This window comes from Apteryx mantelli, chromosome 3, assembly GCF_036417845.1.
Source record: "Apteryx mantelli isolate bAptMan1 chromosome 3, bAptMan1.hap1, whole genome shotgun sequence".
In the NCBI taxonomy this organism is placed as follows: Eukaryota; Metazoa; Chordata; class Aves; order Apterygiformes; family Apterygidae; genus Apteryx; species Apteryx mantelli.
The window spans coordinates 109199771-109221759 of NC_089980.1; the positions used below are offsets into that span (position 1 = coordinate 109199771).

A 21989-nucleotide genomic window follows, 5' to 3' on the forward strand; every position below is an offset into this window, starting at 1 on the left:
TATTGCTGTTTAAACTAACTATATGTTGCTTACTTTTTGGATTCCCAGTACGAGACACTGGAGAGGTGGTTTGTAGAAAGGCTGCACAGTTACAGATATAACTGAAGCTGATTAAACGTATACTGTGAATGTAGAAGCTGTTATTAATGTGGAGTAGTCTGAACATCAAGCTTAGGCAATTAACTGGCATTTATGACAATTTTGGCTGTAATCTCTCTGGATCATTTGGAGAATGGGGTACAGAAAGATACTGATAGAAAATGTTATTTGTAATTGTTTTCCTAGACAGATTGTGGTTTACAGTAACTGAAATTGTTCTGTTAAAGTAAATGCATGGTGTCTATTATATAAATATATCTATTATTTATGCTGTCAGATATATCTGATATTATTATATCTATTATTTATGCTGTATATAATCAGATATATCTGATTATATATAAGTACTATATAGAATATATAGAGAAATATGTGGAGAATGAAATATGTATCGTATCTATCTATATATAGATACAATATATTGTAACATGGGATTTTCAGTTATTGTAAACCAAAATACAGAGACAAAATAATAGATTATATTTTTTGGTTTATGTATGTGACATCTATGCACAGTATACATGTATATGAGTAGTGTTTTGTGTTTGAGATGACAATCCTCATACAATCAGAAATAAAACTGCAAAGCCTAGAATTTAAGTAGCTGTTTGATAGATGTTTTTAGTGAAACCACAGAAATACTACTGCTTTTTGAACAGAACTGTTGGGAGCCTCATTTCACTTCTGATTTTGTAATCCATTTCTGAAAGATTTTTGGGGGATATAAAATATAGCATTTTCTCATGTTCCTGGCTCATATGAAGACCTAACTTGACAATAGAATAGTTTTTAAGAAGTTTTTAGTAGTTGCTTGTGGATATGTATTTGTAGTCCCCATTTTTGCATTTTGTGTTCATAGCATCTTTGTCTCCATTCTCTTGTTTTCACGGCACTAAGAAATACGCAGAGAATGGAGGAAACCTTAAAAAAACTTTCAAAATCACTAGAATATTTAACAGCTCATTTGGATGTGGCTATGATTTCGTAGAAAGCACTAACGTGGGCTAATAATGCAGTTTTTCTCAACGTATTTTCTTTTTTCTTCCCTTGGCACAGTACCCAGAACATTGTTTTCTTTTTCAACAGTCACCCCTCAATCTTTTTCTTACTTAAAAAATACAAAATATTTTAATGAAATCTTTGTTTCCCACACTAACCTTTGACTTACTGTTACCCTGTCACTTCTAATATTTTCCACTTCTTGTATTCATGTTGCCAATTTTCCTCTCTCTTCATGGAGCACATTTTTCATTTTTTGAGCCTGAGTTCAGGAGCACAGAGCAATAACAGTAAATTATCAGTTAAACTCTTTTGTTTGTTTGTTTTTAACAGCTGAAGTACACAGTCTGTAACTTGTATTTAGTTCTATGAAATAGTCTTGCCTACATAAAACCCACAGGACAAAAGGGTACTCTTTATTAGAATATATAGTTAACTCATAAGTACATAATGGACTTGTCCTGAATTCCCAACCTGCTTTCAGGCAATTATTTTTCTGTTATCTCATCTTGTTCTGTAAATAAGTCACAGATATTTTATTACTGATTTGTCAAAATGCCTTGCTTTAACTTAGAAAGATATCCTTCCATTTTATTTTCCAGCTTCTAGAACATATCTTGGTGGGTTCAGACAAGCCATGTCATAAAAATCATGGACGTGTTGCAAGCAGGTACACAGCTGTGATAGTTAACATTAACATGGAACAAATAGGATGCAGCTGGGAAAAATATGTATAGCAAATAGACTATGTGCAAATTGATTCCTGCAAAAGTTGCTTTGACCTGCTGTAGTAGAATATACAGTGCAGCCAGTTCACACCCGATGACACCCCAGAACAATCATACCAAGTATGACTTTAATCCATTAACTTTCAGTCTGTTTTGGTTTGTCATCTTTGTTCCAATAAAATACTCTAGGCTTTGAATTTGTCAAGAGAGGGTAAGAGGATCATAGGAATATATAGAAAGGGCTAGGACAATTGTCCAATATGTATTTCATGAGAGTTCTGACACTTTAATTTTTAAAGTGTTTTAGGAGATTATGTAACTCCTCTTTACTATTAATCTAAAAGTGCTATTAATCTAAAAGTTTTCTAATTCCTCTTTTGAGCATGATTGTCTGTGGTTCCTAAATATGAATTCAATAATAGAACAGATAATGCAGTGTGATTTTTAGATTCCAGACACCTGTAGATGCCGCTGATTTCTACAAGACTGGTACATTGTACATCAGATTATCATGCTGTAGCAGCTTATTTATACACTCAGCTTTTAAAAACCCTTCAACTTTTTTGCTGTTTGTTTGTTAAAGGCTTCCAATTTACATGGATTTTAATGGACTCTAAAATTTACCCTGAAGCCTATTGCAATGTTTAGCAAGTAATGAAATAATTCACATTAGTCGTGCTTACCATTAAAGTGTTCCCTAACTTTTGTTAGAAGGAAACTGTGTGAGAAGCAAGCATGTTACAAAACAAGCAATTAAAATCTGTGCTGAATGGAAGCATTTGCACTGTTGTCCATTTCTAATTAATACGCAATTCAGCAGATGTTCACCTTTATCTTTTTTTAGAACATAGACAGCAAAAAGATGCTGTATGCTTTTCACTTCTGTAAGACTATGTCAAACACTTATTGCATGCAGATGCTAGCTAATAATAATTTTGAGGCTGGAGATAGTACAGAAGTATGGTTACAATTTGATACAACAACTTTGCTGTGGGATGAAAGATGTCCTATAATAGCTCTCATTTAGAGGTGGATGCAGACATTGCTGAAAGGTTTTATTCAGTTTAATCAGTGACAAATTTTGTATTCACAACTCCGGTTTATTAATGTATTTAGTACTGTCACCACAGAACTAGAAGACTTTCATTTATACTAACTCTGAATTACTATCCGATATTATCCATGTAGGAGACAGTAATTCTCATGCCATGAGTCATGCAGTACTGCACAATTAAAGTACTGATGCACAATTTCATATTAAAGTTATTAAACAAGTTTGATAGCTATATACTCCTGAGAACTTCTATAATAAATTATTTTATACTGTGCTCTGTTAGGACTGCATGCTGATGAATACAACCCATGTGTCTGTAAATACCTGTGTTTTAGGCATATCAGTTTAAGATCTAAGGAAGGTAATTTTATAGAAGAGAATATCTTTTATTAGCTAAACTTGGAGGAGGGAGGAAGAGAAGGTGATCACACAAGGTGATCATACAAAAAGGTAGATCTTAGGGAGTGTAGCATACCCACCTCATATCCTCTTTTTTCATCATATTAGTGGGTCAGACTGTCTATAAAGCTTTCAAGTTTTGAAACAGTGATCCACCTGTTTAAAGACAAGAAAAACACAGCAACTAGTAATAGAACAGGTGAAACAATGCAGTATGATTTTTAGACTCCAAACACATGTAGATGTGACTGATTTCTTGTTATTTTATGAGATATATATATATGTGCTTATTTTAAATATATTAAAAATACAAAAACTAACAGATTATTTATTTTCATTAATACACTACAGAGATACCAATGTGCTTGCTTGCCTGGATGGGAAGGAACATTTTGTGAATATGAATCAAATGAATGTATGTCAGAGCCTTGTAAAAATAATGGCACCTGCACGGATCTTTTCAACAGCTATCGGTAAGAGTTTCATCTTCTCACTATATGATTATGTTCTAGGAATGACAAACTTATGCATCCAGTTATTCTCTTATTCTTCAGCTTGGTGAATGCTGTGTTATTGCACAAAGATGAGCAAACAACTTCTGTCATGGATACTGTACTTCACATTTATTTGAAGACAGCAACCATAATGAATTGTAGATGGAAAATTAAATTTATCAATTCAAAACACTTAGCAAGTAATCTAATTTAGAACTGCATTTTATCGAAGAGAATACGGGTTTTCTTTCTGTCATATATGGCCTGTAAGCACAGGTGATGGCTTTGGGAGTAAAAGTAGTGGATGTGTTCATACAGTCTTAGATTAAGAGATTGTATCATTGCTGCCACCTTGTGGCTTAAAATGAAGACAAAATAGTAATTTAAAATTTACAGCCACACTGGGAGAAAGCCTGAGGATTTGACACTATTTACAGCCATACTGTGAGAGAGCCTGAGGATTTGACACTAACAATATTACTTCTAACTCAAACACCAATCTTTTTTCCATTCATGCATGTATGATTTAGAGGTGATTTTGTTTAGCATTATGAGGATAAGGACTATATAAATGATCTTGCAATCAGTTTTTGTTGTTTGTAATTATAGCCAAGGTTCACCTATATTATGATGTCAATACTAGAATGGTCATTCTGAATGTAGACTCTAATAGATACTGATATAGATGCTTAAAGCACACAGTGTAAGCAAATGACTATACATAGTCTAGGTGTTGCACAGTGACTCCTGGTAATACAGTCATTAAACAGAAAGAAAACCTACCACAGCTGAAAATAAACAAACAATTCCCCAGGTAGCCAAAGACAAATTTAACTAAGTCCTGTGTTATTACTTTTATGCTCATTTGAAACAGTTTATGATTAGCCCTAATATAATTACGTGGTTTTGGATTAAGATGATTCTGAGGAGAAAAAATTATTTTGGGCTAAACACAATTTTTTGTGTTGTGAAATGAAATTAAACATTTTAATTTTGTTTTTTTCCATTTTTTTGCTTTTCAAACCCTTTTATTTTAAAAATAATAAAATCAATTAAAAAAGAAGTGGTGCATTTTGAATATAATGAATTTTTTTTTATCATTTTTTCATACCAATTTGTTTTCAGAATTTAACTGAAATACTTTCCATCATTCTAGAACTACATTTTTACATAGTACTAGAGGTACTGTTTCGATAAATGATTTTGGCTCTCAATCCAATAACAGAAAAAGAAAACTCCAGTGAAGTTGAGAAAATCTGTTAAAATATTTGTAATTGCTTTTTTTCCGCTTTCTTAAACATACTGGGACATGAAACAATTTTTTAAAGAAGATTTTTTTATTTTTGTAGTTTGTATTTTTGTGTGTATTCTTTGTAAATTAGTAACAAAAAATAATTCTATAACTGCATAGTCTATATTTCTCATTAGCTAATACATTATAGCAACTTATGTGATTCAGTGCATTCTTATGTGATACAGTGCATTATATAGGCAAATGTGCAGTTTCACCATTCTCAAGGAAAATTCTAGATGTTTGAATATTCTGCAATGATGTATAGGGCAGTCAAATCACATCTTACCTATTCTTTCTGGATAGCTTCTGGAAGCATTAGGTATATCACAGAAGGTCACATGGCTTCTTCAGGTTTTCCTCATAGGTAACTGAGCCAACTACACGAGGACAAAGTGAAGGACTCCCTGTTGTACAAAGAAAAAAAAAATAAAAAGTATATTTTCTGGATTGGGCAAATACTGAACAGTTAAAGAAAATGTTTACAAGAGAATTGGTTTGAACTGTAAGCACCACACACATTTTTCCTCAGAGCTGTTTGTCCTGTTTGACATAGCAGAACAGGAAGATTTGACATATCATTGAATCACAGTATGCAAGGGTCATGATAAGCCAAACAAAAACAGCTCTTTCAGAGATATCAGTAGTTGAATCTGGGAGTCTGAGATTTAGCAGCCACAATGAAAGTGAGCCTGGACCAATGTTTTTGTTGTATAATCTAATGCAATTTCATTTCAGTCGTTAGAGTTGCCCTCGTTTACACTCAAAGATGTTAAAAGACATTCTGCTTATTTTTACAATTACTCTTACTTAACATCGGAAAGTTTTTTTTCCCCATTAGCTTTTTTAGCAATTTTTTCTTAAAAACAACAGCAGCAAAACAAAATATTCAGTCTCAGGGTAGCTAAGCAGTGCCAGTATGCAATATCTGACCCTGAGGCCATTTAGCCATATCTATAAAGTTAAAGTTACTTAGCCTCTAAAACAGGATAACTCTATCCTAAATGCCTAATAGGAAAGATCCTTGGGTCATGTTAACTCTTGAATTGTGCCTAGGAATTGTTTTGGATGAGCACTAGGAACTGCTCTGAGAGTGTAACATTGAATTGTAACATGCAGTTGCTTTGCCTTGTCCATGTTCTGGTAGTGTTTATTTTCCTGGTGGAAGCGTAGCTGCTGGCAATGACTGTGCAGAATTTTCTGAATTTGGTTGAGGCTGGGCACGCCACTGTTAGTACTCATCATCCCTTATTGCTAGGAAATACTTGGCCAGTCTTCTCTGGAAATCAATGGGATGGATGGTTAACATAGCGTTCTTTGATGCCTTTGATAATACTTTTTTGTTTACTTCAATGAGGTATTTTCAAATCCATCTTAAAAGACCAGTTCCTGAAAAACTAAAGAATTCATTGTGTAATAGCACATAAAATATATCTTTATATAGAAAAAAGAAAGAATACAATACAAAATAAAATACTCTTGTGCCAAGTTTCAAATCTGTGATAGTGAGAATAATTCACTGTGTGTGAATTGTGCTTTAAGTGTGCAGTACCATGGAACTGATGCTGTTTAGTTAGCGCTGCTGGCTATGATTGTTGATGGTTGTTGGTCATTGAGGCCAAGGTAGCCGGTTCCTAGAGCTCTTTGATGACGGAAGCAGAAATCAAAGTGGGCTGTCTTCTTTTCTTCCCCATCTTTAACTCATCATTGATGTTTTATGCTCCTCTGCCCCCTCCCCAAAAGAAAAGGGTGATCTTATCTGCTCTTGGCATCTTATTTTTGGAATCTGGACGCCTCCTTATTTTGTTTATTTTGAAGAGTTATTTTGGTTTTATCAGATATCTTTCCTGCCTGCTCATTCTTACCCTGCAGATTTTACTTCTTGTTCATGTTGTCCTGTACCCTGTTTGTGCAACTATACCACAAGTCTTCTTTTATCCCTTTCCTGTTATGGGTATTATTTATATTTTTAAGCCTAGCTGTGTTACAAAGTGCTATCAGTGGTGTTAAAATATTATAGAATGCTTATACACTCTTTTCACTTAAAGCTGTTTTAGTGCTTATGTCTGGGTTCAAGGCAAACAAGTGTTAGTTACTATTTAGACTGCTTCTAAGCACCCTTTTTGGGTGCAGTGGTCATCTTCAGCTGCATATGATACAGATGAGAGTCTTGTCTAACATTATGGCTGGTGGAGATCACATACATGTGTACTCTAAAAAATTACAAGTTGGTTTGTAATGTTATTAGTATGCTTCTAATTCTAGGACCTAGCTTTTGCTTTTCCGAGATGACTCTGGCACTAAAATACCTCATTCCCATTAACTTCTACTAAGACAGAAGTTGCTAAGTGCCAGTGTCACATTTAAATATGGGGCACAAATTCTTAAAGCACTTGAAAGATGCTATCTAATGTGAAAAAACATTGCCTGTATTTAAATACTCTAAGGTTTAAACCCTTTTGTTGCTTATCGTGTCCTATAAAAGGCCTGTTTTTCCTGCTGCCTGTTAAAATCCAGCTGAAATACTGAGTTATGTTTTGTAATGCATTTATTTCCAATACACTCTGTCCCTCTAATTCTCACTACATTTCACAACACAACATTTCATTTCACAACACCTTATTCACCATACATGAATTATTTCTGGACTCATTTAGCTCATCCTATGCTATCCTTCTTTAGCAATGCTTCTTCAATTAGTATCCATGCCACGATCATCTTGTTCCTCTTTACTTACATAATAGTTTATGCCAGCTGGCAATTTGGGTAACCGTACTGTCAACCAAAGTTAGACTTCCTCTGTCTGCTTCCTGTTACTTGCTCAATTCATTCTCAAATATAGCATCTCACCATATAACTCCCTCCTTTGCCACTTGGGATTTGAAACGAAGTCTTTTCAAACTCAAAAACTATTTTTACATTAGTGTGAGTGTCCTCTCCCTGTGCTAAGTTCTTAAAGAATGAGTACTTTCATGTCATTAGGATGCACCTTGACTTATGCACAGTATAAGCTTTTATTATAGTACTATTAGAGGAAAGCAGCAAACTGTTTTTTTCCCCTCTTTTGGAGAGGATTTATTTGGAAAAACAGAATTAAAAGCACCCTCTACATATTCCAGAACCATACACAAATTTTTCTGTGCCAAGAAGTGTAATCAGGTGATTCCTAAATTAGGGATGTGTAAATATCTCAAAGACACAAAAGCATGCATACTTATGCATTATATTTCTAAGATATGTTTATTTCTAAACAAATGGATCTCAAACTATCAAGGAATTAAAAAGTAAATTGTAATATGATTATAATTTGAATGTTGAGTTCAGTTTGCCTTCTGTTTTTACTGGCACTCCTTTAAACTATTGCTGTTTCCTGTCTTTTTTTCCCCCAGAAGCAGTCAACAGCTTTTCCCACAGATGGGAATCAGCTTGGCATTTAATGGTCCCAGATGCCAAATGCTGGAACACTTTTTTGCAAGCTGCATCTGGCTTCTTAGCTGGCACTTCTTTGGGGTTCTTTGGCCAGCTCTTCCTCTGTTGCTGCAGAGATGTTTCCCAGACCATTTGGCTATTGTGTGTCTGACTAGTCTTTGTGTCAAACTTGTAATTTTATTTTCATCTTAGTACCAAGTTATGTATGAGACTCTTACTTGAACCATTTTCAGAAGATTTATACGGTCAGTCAAGAGATTTACTAATGAATTACCTAAAGCAAATTTATGAAAGGGCAAACAAGTGTGTCCTCCAAAGTAGCAAACGTGTTATAGTTTTAGTCACTGGTAACGCTGCTAACAATTGGAAATGTGTAGTGTGATACTTGTCACACTGCAGTATGTGAAACCAGCTTTAGGGTTTTGACTGCCTTAGGCAAACAACAAAATATTGCTCTGCCTTCTCAGTAGCATGTACTAAACAGTCACTGACATTTTGCTACCCCTAAGGTACGTTTTGGCCATTATTCAACAGTTTTCTGAAAGCATAGCAGCACTTTTATTCAGAACCCCAGTGAAACATGAAATTTAAAACAACAAACAATAAATACCTGGAAAAGACCCCCCCACATACACACACCAAACAGCTCATCAACTTTTCCTGCATAGATGGTAGAATCATTCCTCTTAGTGTATTTACTCATTGAGTGATGCATTTTAAGTAAATATTTTATAATCTCTTTCAGATACAGACACCTAAAGAGACATAAAAAGATCACTTTAATGAGCACAGGTTAAGTGAAGGGAGTACAGAATGGTTTCTAATACAATGGTGTACTTCATGCATTTGAGAGTGCATGAAATGTGCTTCAGGTTATCCAAATACATCATGTATGTAGGGCCATTAAAACAAAAACAAAAACACTTTTCAAAGTAAATAATGTACAAATGCATGAGTGTAACTAACAGAGGCAGTCAACAGATGTGGCAGTTCACGCAGCATTTTCTGGGCTCTACTTTGAGATATACTAGATATTCTGGGTACTTCTAGGGTCATCAGAGAACTACTGGGAGCTCTTGAAGGAACTTCAGGGTACCTGCTGCTGCCAGGGAAGGATAGCTACCTTGGCTACTTGCCAAGGGCTCCTTAACTGCTAGCAATCTCTAGCAGCTTCTCATGAGCTCTGTCAGCTCAAATTTCTGATCAAAGGGTGCTTTGAGCTTTTTGTTTCCAGCTGACTCCTCATTAAGGAGGGTCCAGCAGCCTTTCAGCAGGTGCTGGTGAGGGGCTCATATAACTGCCAGGCCTAGAACACAGCCAACAGAGGCAGCAGTTTGCGCAGAAGGGATCTAGAAATTCTGCTGAGGACAGTGTTTGTGTGCTCAGCCATGGTGGTGAGGTGCTGCAGGGCACAGTCCCCAGCACCCACAGGAGCAACTACTATTGGCACATCAGAAACCTCAACCCAGAATGAGCTCCTGAGGAAGGATGCGTCACTGCAGGCCTGGAGCTGTGGAGATGCCTGGGACTTCTCACTGAGCCTGGGGCCTGGAGGGACTGTGTCCTTGCCTGCAGAAGGTGTATGCTAATGGAGGATCTGTGTTGTCAAGTGAAGAAGCTGGGGGAGGAGGTCAGCAGACTGCACAGCATCAGAGATGATAAAAAGAGACCTTCTCCAAAACCGTACAGATAAAAGAGCCTGAACCCCGAACTGTATACTGAAAGAGGAGTAAGCAGAGTGTGTGCTTGTCAGTTTGGGAAGTGGAGACTCCTGTGAAGACTTCTGGCAACTGGAGGTTGTTTGTTGCTTCACCTGCAGATCTGCAACTGCTGAATAGGTTGAGTGCCATGGTAGAAAAGGAGAGGTTAGGAGTGCTGTCCAGTGAAGCATCTGAGTGAGCTGAGCCAGAGCCATGTAGCAGCACCAGGAGGAAGTGTTGAGTGATAGCAGTGGGAGACTCCCCACTGTGAGGAACAGAGGCCCCTATCTGCTGACCTGACCTGCTTGCTGTCTAAAGAGGTTTGCTGCTCACCGGGGGCTCAGATCCAGCACTGTGTGGAGAGCCTGGTGAGGCCTGTCCAGCCCTCGGACTATTACTCCCTGCTGCTCTCCCATGCGAACACCAGCAAAAATGCCAGGGGAGATGAGCATACGAAGTGTGATGGTGCAGGGTGATGTGGACAAGGGAGACCTCAAAATCAGCAAAACAGAGCTGCAGGGAGCTCACCCCAGCTCTGTGCACACAAATAAGTAAGTACCAAGAGGACAGCATGATGGGGGAAACTTTCGTACCTTTTCTCACAACTCAGCATGACTAGGTACCATCTGAAGCGCATGTACCCTAACACACGCAGCAGAAGGGACAAGCAAGAGAGATCAGAGGCCTGTGTGCAGTTGCAGGGCTACAAATCTCATTGGGATCACAGAGACATGGGATATCTGGCATGACTGGAGTGCTGCAATGGATGGATGCAGGCTCTTTAGGAAGGGCTGGCTGGGATGGTGAGGAAGGGGAGTTGCCCTTTATGTGAGAGAGCAGTGGGGATGCCTGTGGCTCTGTCTGGGGATGGATGATGAGCCAGCTGAGAGCTCATGGATCAGGACTAGCAGGCAGACCAGTGGGGGCGACATAGTAGTGGGTGTCTGTCATAGACCACCTGATGAGGAAAAAGTAGCTGAGGCCTTCTTCAGACAACCAGAAGCAGCCTCACGTCCGCAGGCTCTGGTCTGAATGGGGGACTTCAGCCACTCTGAGATCTGCTGCAGGGGCAACAGGGCAGGGTACAAGCAATCCAGGAGGTTTCTGAAGCACCGTGATGATAGCTTCCTGAGAGAGGTGATGAAGGAGTCAATGAGTAGAGGTGTTCTGCTCAACTGCATACTTAGAAACAAGGAAGAACTGGTCAGGGATGTGAAGGTTAGCAGCAGTCTTGGCTGAAGTGGCTGTGAGATGGTGGAGTTCAGGATCCTGAGAGGAGGCAAAAAGGCAAAGAGCAGTATCACAACACTGGTCTTCAGGAGAGCAGACTTTGGCCTGTTCAGGGACCTTCTTGGAAGAATCTCATGGGATGGAGTCCTGGGGAGAAAAGGGGTCCAGGAGAGGTGGTTGATTTTTAAGGTTCACCTCCTCCAAGCTCAAGAATGGTCCATCCTGATGATCGGGAGTCAAGCAGAGGTGGCAGGAGGCCTGCATGGATGAAGAAGGAGCTCCTGACAGAACTGAGACATAAAAAGGAAGCATGCAAGGAAGCAGTGACATGTGACCCAGGAGGCATATAGACACACTGTATGAGCATTCAGGGATGGGGTTAGGAAAGCCAAAACCCACCTGGAATTGGATCTGGCAAGGGATGTGAAAGGCAACAAGAAAAGCTTCTACAGGTATATAAGCACCAAAGGGAAGATGTGGGCCTGCTGCTGAATGAGGCGGGGGACCTGGTGACAAATGACATGGAAAAGGCTGAGGTACTGAATGCCTTCTTTGCCTCAGTCTTTACTGGTAAGACTCACCTTCAGGACTCCCAGGCCTGTGAGACATGTGGCACAGCGTGGAGCAAGGAAGACTGACCCTCGGTGGAGGAGGATCAGGTTAGGGAACGTTTAAACAAACTGAACACATGCAGGCCCATGGGCCCTGATGGGATACGCCCACGAGTGCTGAGGGAGCTGGTCGATGTCATTGCAAGGCGACTCTCAGTAATATTTGAAAAGTCATGGTGACTGTGGGAGGTTCCTGAGTACTGGAAGAAAGCCAGAAAATGGCAAGATGCCAGAAAATGGCCTGGAGTGGAAAAATCCAGAAAATGAAAAGCCAGAAATGGAAAATGCCACTCTTATTTTTGAGAAGGGCAAGAAAGAGGATTCGGGGAAGTAGAGGCCTTTCAACCTCACCTCAGTCCTTGGGAAGGTGATGGAGCAAATAACCTTGGAAATCATTCCCAGGCAAATGAAGGACCAGAAGGTGATTTGGAGTAGTCATCATGGATTTATGAAGGGGAAATAATGCCTGACCAGCCTGATAGCCTACTACAATGAGATTGCTGACTTGGTAGATGAGGGGAGAACAGTGGATGTTGTTTATCTTGACTTTAGTCAGGGTTTTGACACTGTCTCCCACAGCCTGGCCAGTTTTGTCTATGAGGATGTTAAAAGGATTGTGATCAGTGCTCAGAATCCACCTAGAGGCCAGTCAGTGGTGGTGCACCCCAGGGATTGAGGAAGAAGGCCAACAGCATCCTGGGCTGCATTAGGAAGAGCCCTGCCAGCAGGTTGAAGGAGGTGATCCTTCCCCCCTACTCAGCACTGGAGAGGCCACGTGTGAGTGCTGTCCAGTTCTGAGCTCCCCAGTATAGGAGAGGCATGAACATGCTGGAGTGAGTGCAGTGAAGGCCACCAAGATGATTAAGGGTTTGGAGCATCTGACGTACTAGGAGAGGCTGAAAGAGCTGGGCTTGTTCAGCCTGGAGGAGAGAAGGCTTGGGGAATCTTATTGATGTGTATACATAATTGATATGGGGAGAAGAGGGAGGTGGAGTAAAGACAGCAGAGCCGGACTCTGCACAGTGGTGCCCAGTGAAAGGACAGGAGGCAATGGGCACAGATGAAAACAGGAAATTCTACTTACACATAAGAAAACTTTTACTGCAAGGGTGATCACTATAATGGGTTGCCCACAGACATTGTGTAGTCTCCTTGGAGTTATTCAAAACCCGACTGGACACAGACATGAGAAAGCTGCTGTAGTTGACCCTGCTGTGGGCAGAGGGGATTGGACTAGATGATCTCCAGAGATCTCATCCCCTCTTAGTGGTTCTGTGACTTTCTCTTTCTATAATCATCTATATTCTTCATCTGTTCAGATGCGCAGATCCCTCAAAGTTTTGGGATGGGTAGGTGATTTATACTATAAAGTTTTGCCAAAAGTATGCCTAAACCAGCATCAGTTACTCTACACTTCAGACCTGTTTTAAATAAAATTAATCCTATGCTTGATATAGCTGAAGTGTGTGCAATTTCTTATTTGCAGTTTTTCAATTCTGATATGTACTTGGGGATTCTGACATTTCTAAATAACAAGTTTCATATATGCCTATAAAATAATTTTATCATACATGTAATTAGTATACTTAGGAATAATCAAAAGATTTAGTGAAGCAAATACATCAAAGTGATATTAATTCAGCAGTCTCTGCTTATAAAAAGATTTGTATGGAAACATTTAAAAGAAAAAACATGAAGGAAAGGGCTAAAAAAAGGTTGAACAGTACTTCTGTTAAGTTCAGTTTCTCCTCTGGTGGCTGAAGTGGGAGGGCACAAGCAGTTTCATTTCTTCTCCTTCTACAGAAGAGATCAGACTGGCAGTGTCAGTGTCTGTAAGCATAATTTATAACAGGTTGGCATAATTTATAATAGACTGGTATAACAAGTACTGAGTTGTACTCGTTTTTCCTGCTGCCTTATGGCATCCCATGCACTGAGGACGTGTGGAGAAGGAAGCTGAAAATCCTTTCCCATTTGAGGAGGAGCCAGAGAGTAAATTCTTAGAGCAGACTGAGGTGTCTTCGTCTTTCTTTCCTCAATCCTAATCTTATTCCTTGACTTCAAGGTCATGTTGACCTACGTAAGAGAAAATGCCCAGCAAAGTGGACATGTGCAACTGGAAGGACATTAAGGGCAGAGTCAAAGGAGAAATCTCTCTCTCATCTTCAAAGAGCATTTTTTAAACTGCGGAAGTAGACACTGACCAGTTTGAAACATGTAAGAACAGGTAAATTCAGTAGTCTGGTGCCTGTAGAAGGCATGGGAGTTCTTTGCATCTAAGGATGAAGAAGAATAAAAAATAGTAGGAGCCAGATAGTTTTCTAGAGGTGGAAGAACTGACTTTGCACGTGTTTGCCAAAAGCTGGATTAGAAAATACTGTGGAGGGTTTGTGGTTTTTTTTAACGGAACTCAGCAATTTAATTTAGAATGTGCTCAAAGGTACTGAGATGAAGGAGGCAGAGGTTTAGAGAAATAATTTGGACCATCTCAGGATATTCCTGTTTTTCAGGTTTGAAGATAAGATGGGTATGCTTTAAAGGCACATATATGAGCAAAAGTACCAGATGAAAGAGTGGATAAAGCTAAAGGAGAAATTTAAAAGAGAGAAAATTGGGTGGTGCTGATGAGATATGGACTAATAAGTAAAGATGATCAACCAAAAAACGCCCCATTGCCTTTGGTACCTTTGATTTTTTTTCCTTCTAGCCTGTTTATGGTATAATCCTTAAAATGAGTGCACCGTTTTTAATAATCAGCATTTTTCTGCCTGCCAGACCTTCAGTGGAAGTCATCCCCCCTATCATGTTATATAGCAATGACAGTAAAATAAAAATTCAATGACTGTTGTCTTTTTTCTTTGGCTATGGTTCTGGGCAATATCAGAAATGCTGCCACCCCAACTGTTCTTTGGGGGCGAGAGTGAGAATTAAAACTAGAATGGATAGAAATAAGATACACAATGAACAGAAGAATGGCCGAAAAAGTATTTGAGAAAGACTTCACTACCTCATTATTTCTAATCCAAATCCATTATAATGCGTGTCTGTTGCAGATGATTCAAAATGGACTCAATTTTGCTTGTTCTTTTGCCCTTCATTTAACAGTTCCCTGAAAGCACATGGACTTTTTTTCAGGAAACCTTAGTAAAATAGGAAGTTTAAACAAACAAACAAAAAATGGTGCTGACACTTTAAAAATGGCTCATCAGAAATGAATGGGAAAACCATCTGTCATTGTTAGCTACAGATCAGATGTTTCATGCATCAGCAAAGTCTAATACATGCACAAAGGAGCAAAATTTAGAAAGGATTATGGGCTTTGCTGCTGACATTATACCCTATTGAACCATGGAGAATGGGTAATAAGCAGTTCCACATAAAAAGACAGGATGTAGATCACCATTCTCTTTACTATAAAATCTTTATTTTCCCCCTTTGATAAAAGGTCATTAATAAAATCTACCTGTTGCACTTGTTAAAACAGATCAGACTTTATCAGTTTCATAGGTATTGTTCATTTTACCTGGCTACTTAAAGCAATTCTAAGATAGTTAAGAATCAAAATAGTCATAAATGAATTCTGTAAGTTTTAATGCTGAGGTGATTTAATGTTACCTTTGTTATTTTGTAGTGAAATAACTTTCCAGCCAAAATAAATGCAAGGTTTTATCTTAAATTATGAGGTATTTTCTTTTAAAGTAGATGAAGATTTTTTAGAATAGAAATCTAAATTTTTATATAGCTAACAATGTACAAGACTATTTTGCAGAAAGCATTTTCTCTGTTTTTGGAGATGAAGGGTAAAAAATGAAATCCTGGTGACTAGATTTTAGTTATGGCAACTAATTCACTCGTGAAATATTATCTGTCCCAGACAATATTGATTTCCATCAGTGGTGATTAGATGAGTAGATTATATTCTCATCTTCAGGTCACTAGGGTGATGAAGACAATATATATGGTAAATAATTCCACAAGACTCTTACCAGAGTAGAATATAATCTAGCATAGGTAAGGCTTGCAGCATCTGGCCAATAGCTGATAGGAGTAAAAAGAAAAAAGATTTTTTTTCATAAAAAAAATGGTTCGTTATTTTGATAACGAATTTAACAGTTGTCTTTAAAAACTACAAGATTGTACTGCCAATTATAGAATTAGTTTTGGAGATGAGTATAATTGTATGTTTCAAAAACACATACTCAGAAAAATATGAATTAGTTAAAGCAATTACCTCTTTGAAGTGAATGAATGATTTTTATATATAAATGTCTATATATGAATGATAGGACAATATGAAATGTACATACATATGTATACACTGTGTGCAATGATTCTAGTATAAGTAAATTGTACGTGATACATAATTAGAAAGTGAACATAGTCTTCTCCACCACTAGTTTCTACATGTAATATAATTTTGGTTTATAGTCGTCTTGGTTTTGTCTGGATTTTAGGCTGTTCTGTTCTGTTAGATCAAAAAAAGTATTACAGGGAAGTTTATTTAGACTACAATTACTGATAGTACAGTAATTTTGTCTAAAACAATGCTAGCTCTTCAGCAATATCAAGCAGACTAAGATAGGATCTGTAATTATCACATTTGCTTCCACCAAATGCCACATCAGATGTGTGAAAAAAATCTATCACAGTGAAAATAGGAAGGCTTTATGTTTGAAGGTCACAAGGAGAGAAAGAAGAGCACAAATATAAAAGCCACTCTCTCCATGAGCATCCGTAAGTATTGTTATGTATGTTTCTTAGGCTTGTTCATTCCATATCTGGAAGGGGCAGTCATAAAATTTTCATAGGTTTGCTCTATTGAAATAACTCAGTGAGACAGCCTGAGTAGAAAGTTGGATTGTTTATATTACAGTAGATATCAAAGATAGATAAAAACATAACTAACACGTGGAGACCAATTCAAAATCATTTTTGTGGTTTGCTTTTATAGTTTTATATCAGGACAATAATCTTTTTAAGGAAAAGGCTATTTTTGAAATGCTGGTTGCCAGGAAGTGACAAGAATTCTACTTTGTAACAGAGTCTGTAGTAGGGAAATCTCTGCCTCGTCTTGTGACTGTAGTGTTTGAGCAGAATATATACATCTGACTGAACATTGTGAAACACTGTCTGAGTTGAACTTAAATATCCTTACTTTTGCTCTTTTCCTGTTACTTTTATGCTTGGAAGTTGTGGCACTCAACTATAAAATAAAACTTTTTCACTTTTTTTTTTCACCTTAAAAAATTCTTCTCAGGTAAACTTAAGCACAGCCCATGTTGTTATCTTTGGTGAATTTTGTTGTGGCAAGATGAAATGTTATTGCCCTAGCTATTTGTTGGAAGTTACAATCCCCCTACAGGATTAGATTAAAAGTAAGAGATCAGTTTGTCATACTAGTTTAAATCATTAATGAAGGTCAGACTTAACAGAATTGGATCAGTTTACAGAAAAACTTGTTTTTTTTCTTTTCTATTATTTTGATTACAAATTTGAGAATGAAGATATCCTTGCTCCTTAATGTTTTTCCTAAATATTTTTTAGAGTGCCTCTAAATATTGATGACAAACAAAGCCTTTCCAAATGATTTCATATAGGCTCCTTTGAAAATCTTAGTTTATGTAGTTAAAATTAGCATTGTGAGAGCTGTTCATATGCTAAATGATTCACCAGATACACTTTGATGTATAAATAACTACTGATGAGTGTTGAAAATGCTTGAATATTGCTCTGAAAAATGTATAAACATTGATATTATATTGTTAAGTGATTTCCTGATGACCTTATGTGTTCCAGTATATTAAATACCACAGCTGTCCTTGGTTATCAGTTACTTACAGGCAGCTAATTGGCTTTAGGCATCAAGTATTCAATATATTCTATATTTGGAATATAAAAAATAGGAAATGTAAGAGGATTATTTAACACAGATCATTAATCCATTTTGTTCAAAGACAAGTTTCTTTATGCCAACACAGTTCCATTCCTGGATTTGATATTGCCTTGATGTCAGACTGAGCAAAGGCATATAGTTTCTGCTGTGGTGTATCTCTTTGGAGCTTGGGTAGAACTAAGCTAAAGATCAAGTGACAGCGCTAAAAGTAGTTGAAAAAGTAGTCACAGAACATAGAAAAAAAGCCAATAAAGACATCTTGCTTAAATAGCAAGTGTATGCAGAGTTCAGGAACAGTCAGAAACACATGGAAGGCAAAATGTTTCTTTATCTCATCCATTCCATTTTGTGTTCCATGACAATAACTAAAGCACCAATGTTTTCATCACATATATCAATAAACCTCTAAGTTTTGATGATACATTTTATCAGAGCTAGACTAATAATTCACTCTTTCCGCTGTAGGAGCTGGAAAGTTGCTTGTACAATGTTGAGAAGTGACCGGAGAAATGGGATGACACCTGAGAGGACATCTATTCTAACCATAGATGTAGGCATCTCCCAAATGACTCAACATTATTTTCTGTGTGGTTTTCGTGTCCTTACATTTTATAGTACTTTGGCAGACTCAATCTTTGGGAAAGTATTACCTGTTAAAAAGGATGCCCAGTACATGGTTTCCCCAGGTTGCCGGATGGAGTTTTGAGTTGCCTTGTTGCTGTGGTATTGATTGTTGTTCCAGTGTGTGATGAAGGACCATAGACAGTAAATCTAGCTCTTAATGTTACTGACAATGGATAAAAAGGGATATGTGTACTTCTCACTTTTCATCTTGTCAGGAGCAGAAGGAAGTCTAAAGCAGATGATATTATTGAAAACTGCAGTTTCGCGTGCCAGAATGCATAGATACCCTGTATGAGATCTGCATTAAGTAAGGTATTGGTGGTTACTACCCAGAAAATCCTTTAACACACTGAAACTCAGACAGATCTTTGTTTCTTCTTCTGCTGTGTTGAGGGCAAACTTCCTAAGCTGTATTCCAAAGTCTTCACATGACTTTGATACTTTTCTGATATATCTCAGGGACTGGAGGAGAGGGGAATTCCTAGAATGAATTCACCAATGGTGGCAACATTGACACTACTGCTTACGATGAGATGAGTCTTAGCATGAGATGGTTCACTGAAGCAGTGTCTAAAGGACTCTGAAGCACTTGTAAACTTTGTGATACATGTCACACCTCAGTTACATCTTAATTTCATGTCCATGTCAGACCTTACTTCCTGCCACAGTCTGATTTCCAGAGAAAGAAAACCTAAGCATCCATACTGGAAGGAGGCCACAGCACACTCTAAATTGATCCCCAACCTGGGCAAAGGAGAAACCACAACTCCTAATTTTTTTTGGTATGCAACTGTTGTGCAGTTTAGACATAACCTGAGGAGCCCAGTGATGTGTGCCACAGCATTTCCTGTGTCTCCTTTTCTTGGGTTCGGATTTCCCAGCACGGCCCCACTGTTGGTCATATCAGAAGTTTCACTTCAGAATAGATACTGTGTTTTAATTCCTTGTGAGCTATTTGCTGCTCAAGAGACACATCTGGGACATCCCTACTTTATGGTATGCATGGAATACTTGGAGAACAGAATGTACTTTTCTTCAGGAGAAGCAAATTTAGCAGTAATTGAAGCTGTCATTAATTCAGTTCAGTTCTGAAGCATATAAATTTCTCCTAGTGCTAGTTCAGTTACTTGTGTTGTTCTTTAAAGCCAAGATTTCTCTATGTTTATGTCTTTATTTTACCTTGTAGCATACTTACTAGTTTCTGATCCTGATCTATTTGAAGAATCTTCCTCTCCATTTAGACTTTAAAACATATATAGATCAGACATACGTAGATATTTGTTAACAATAAAATGGGGTTATTTTATCAGTTTGATTTTAAGGTCTGTTGGAATACTTTTATTTTCAGTAAAAGAGGATATAGCATGGATTAATAGTTGATAGGTGATAGGATACAAAAGCTGTTATTCCATATCCACTGCTTATAAAATGTATTCATCATATTCTTAAGGCAGTAGTATATGCTTAAGTATATGAGTAAAACTATGAAAGCTTATCCTTGCTGTCTGCACTTAAAAACTTTTCTTCCTCTATTCAAACTTTAACTTTTCTTCCTCTATTCAAACTTCAATGTTGTTCTTGTTGTTAATATTGTTAATAATTTGATACATAGTGCATATATTCTTCTTTAACAAATCTCCTCTAGACAAATAATATATTTTTAAGCATTTTTCACTCTGTTTTTCTGTAATTTTTTTTTCAGAACAGTTCTATTTTAGACAAATTTCCAACAAGTAGAATTTACCTACAAATTCCTGTAATTCAATTTGCTCTCCTGGAGGCTTCAGTTGTTACATGCATAAACCTGAACTTTCCATTTCTATAGTGGTTTATGAACCTTTCAGACAAAGTTACAAGTTTGTGGAATTCTAAATGTCTTTTTACTTATGTCTCAAAAAACTTTGATAGACCTGGCATTCCTTTATACTTCTTTTTCTTTTGAGTCTCTTAGAGTGCATGTGTATTGTTAATTTCTCCTTGTTTTCCTCCAGAGTCCTAGACTTTGGATCATTCATAATGCACACACCCTAGTTCAGTCCTGGACTTCAGTCTTAAATGAATTAAGTAGTTCTTGCAGCAAGGGAACCTAGGTCCAAAATACGACAGTGTCCACCCTTATCCATTGGTATGTCAGTGGCCAGTTCGGCTTGTGAATACATTTTTGAAGTGAATCTGCCAGTCATCCCTAGTTACCAGGAGTTGGTTAGTTTGCAATGTGTAATGATCCTATGCATGCAAGCAGGAGTTCTTTTAGATGAAATTAAACAAGAGGAAGCATTCAAAGTGCATCCAGTGTGATCCACTCCTGGACATTCAGTCCATGGGACAAAACTAGAACTAGTCTGAAGTAAACCCACCACAACACATATAGCAGGTATGTTGTGTCTGTACCAATTCTCAACCAACATCATTTTGCTCTATGGGTAGTCTCCTTTTGTGCCACACTTCTCAATACATAGCCATAGCTTTTGGACTGCTTCTTTCCTCTATGCCCAGAATTTACTCCAAAGGATAAAGATTGCTGGCATCTGTATCTCATCCTAGCATGGAGTCATCACATTTCTGGGATGTGCAGTGGAAAGAAGACTTAGCTCCTGCTGCATAGGCACAACCAGCAAAACTGAGGAACTCAGCTGCAGGTATCACTTTTTTAAATGAGACTAAGATGACTTTGAAAATGATATGTTAGATGTCTTTTGCAGAAGTTCTTGATACTTTCTTTCATTCAGTATAACATGAATTGCTGAAATTTGAGTCTTGGATTAGTTTCTTACTGCCTAAACAACTTACAGTGATCAGTAGTATTCACATGACAGTTCTGTTGAGCCCCTAGGACAAGGATCAGCCATATATGGTTTCTTTTAGGTAGTACCGGTGGATAGTGGTATCAAATCCTAGCTCCTTTATGTTCAGTCAGCTTAAGTTTTGCTATTATTGAACAGATAATACACAAACAGCTATTCAGTCAGTGAAGTTATGTAAATAATGTAAAAAGTAATATATTCATAATAAATAATAGATTGTTTTACAAATAGTAGTATTTAGCTTATGAAATGCATTGAACTGGATTGTATTCAACAACCTTAATATAGCATAGTACAGAAAAGGAGAGTGAAAGTTGTTTTAACAAGTTTAACCAAGTTAAGTATCTTAGGACATACTCATAGACTTTACTGTAGAGTTCTTTTATGGATGCATTTCATTTCTGGTGTATAATGGCAGCAAGGTACATTTCATTTACAATTCATGCACTATTATTAGTCATCTTATTGTTAGATGTATTTTTCATTCCATGATGGGCACTTCTCTGAAGCTTGAAACAATCAAGCACATAAAAATGAGATCTTCTGTGCCTGGCTGTTATCACCTGGTACCATTCCCCATCTATTTTATCTGTTCTTGGATACGCCCACTTCAGATTCAACTTGAAGACTGCAG

The 21989-nt window shown here is 37.5% G+C and overlaps 1 protein-coding gene across 1 annotated transcript in view; it reads left to right on the forward strand.

Annotated features, from left to right (window-relative positions):
* Positions 1-21989, forward strand: part of EYS (eyes shut homolog) — a 956188-nt gene that overhangs the window by 356970 nt on the left and 577229 nt on the right. Inside the window, exon 21 of the mRNA XM_067294141.1 lies at positions 3631-3752. Within this exon, the coding sequence (XP_067150242.1) occupies positions 3631-3752 (122 nt within the window). The remainder of the gene's footprint in view (positions 1-3630; positions 3753-21989) is intronic.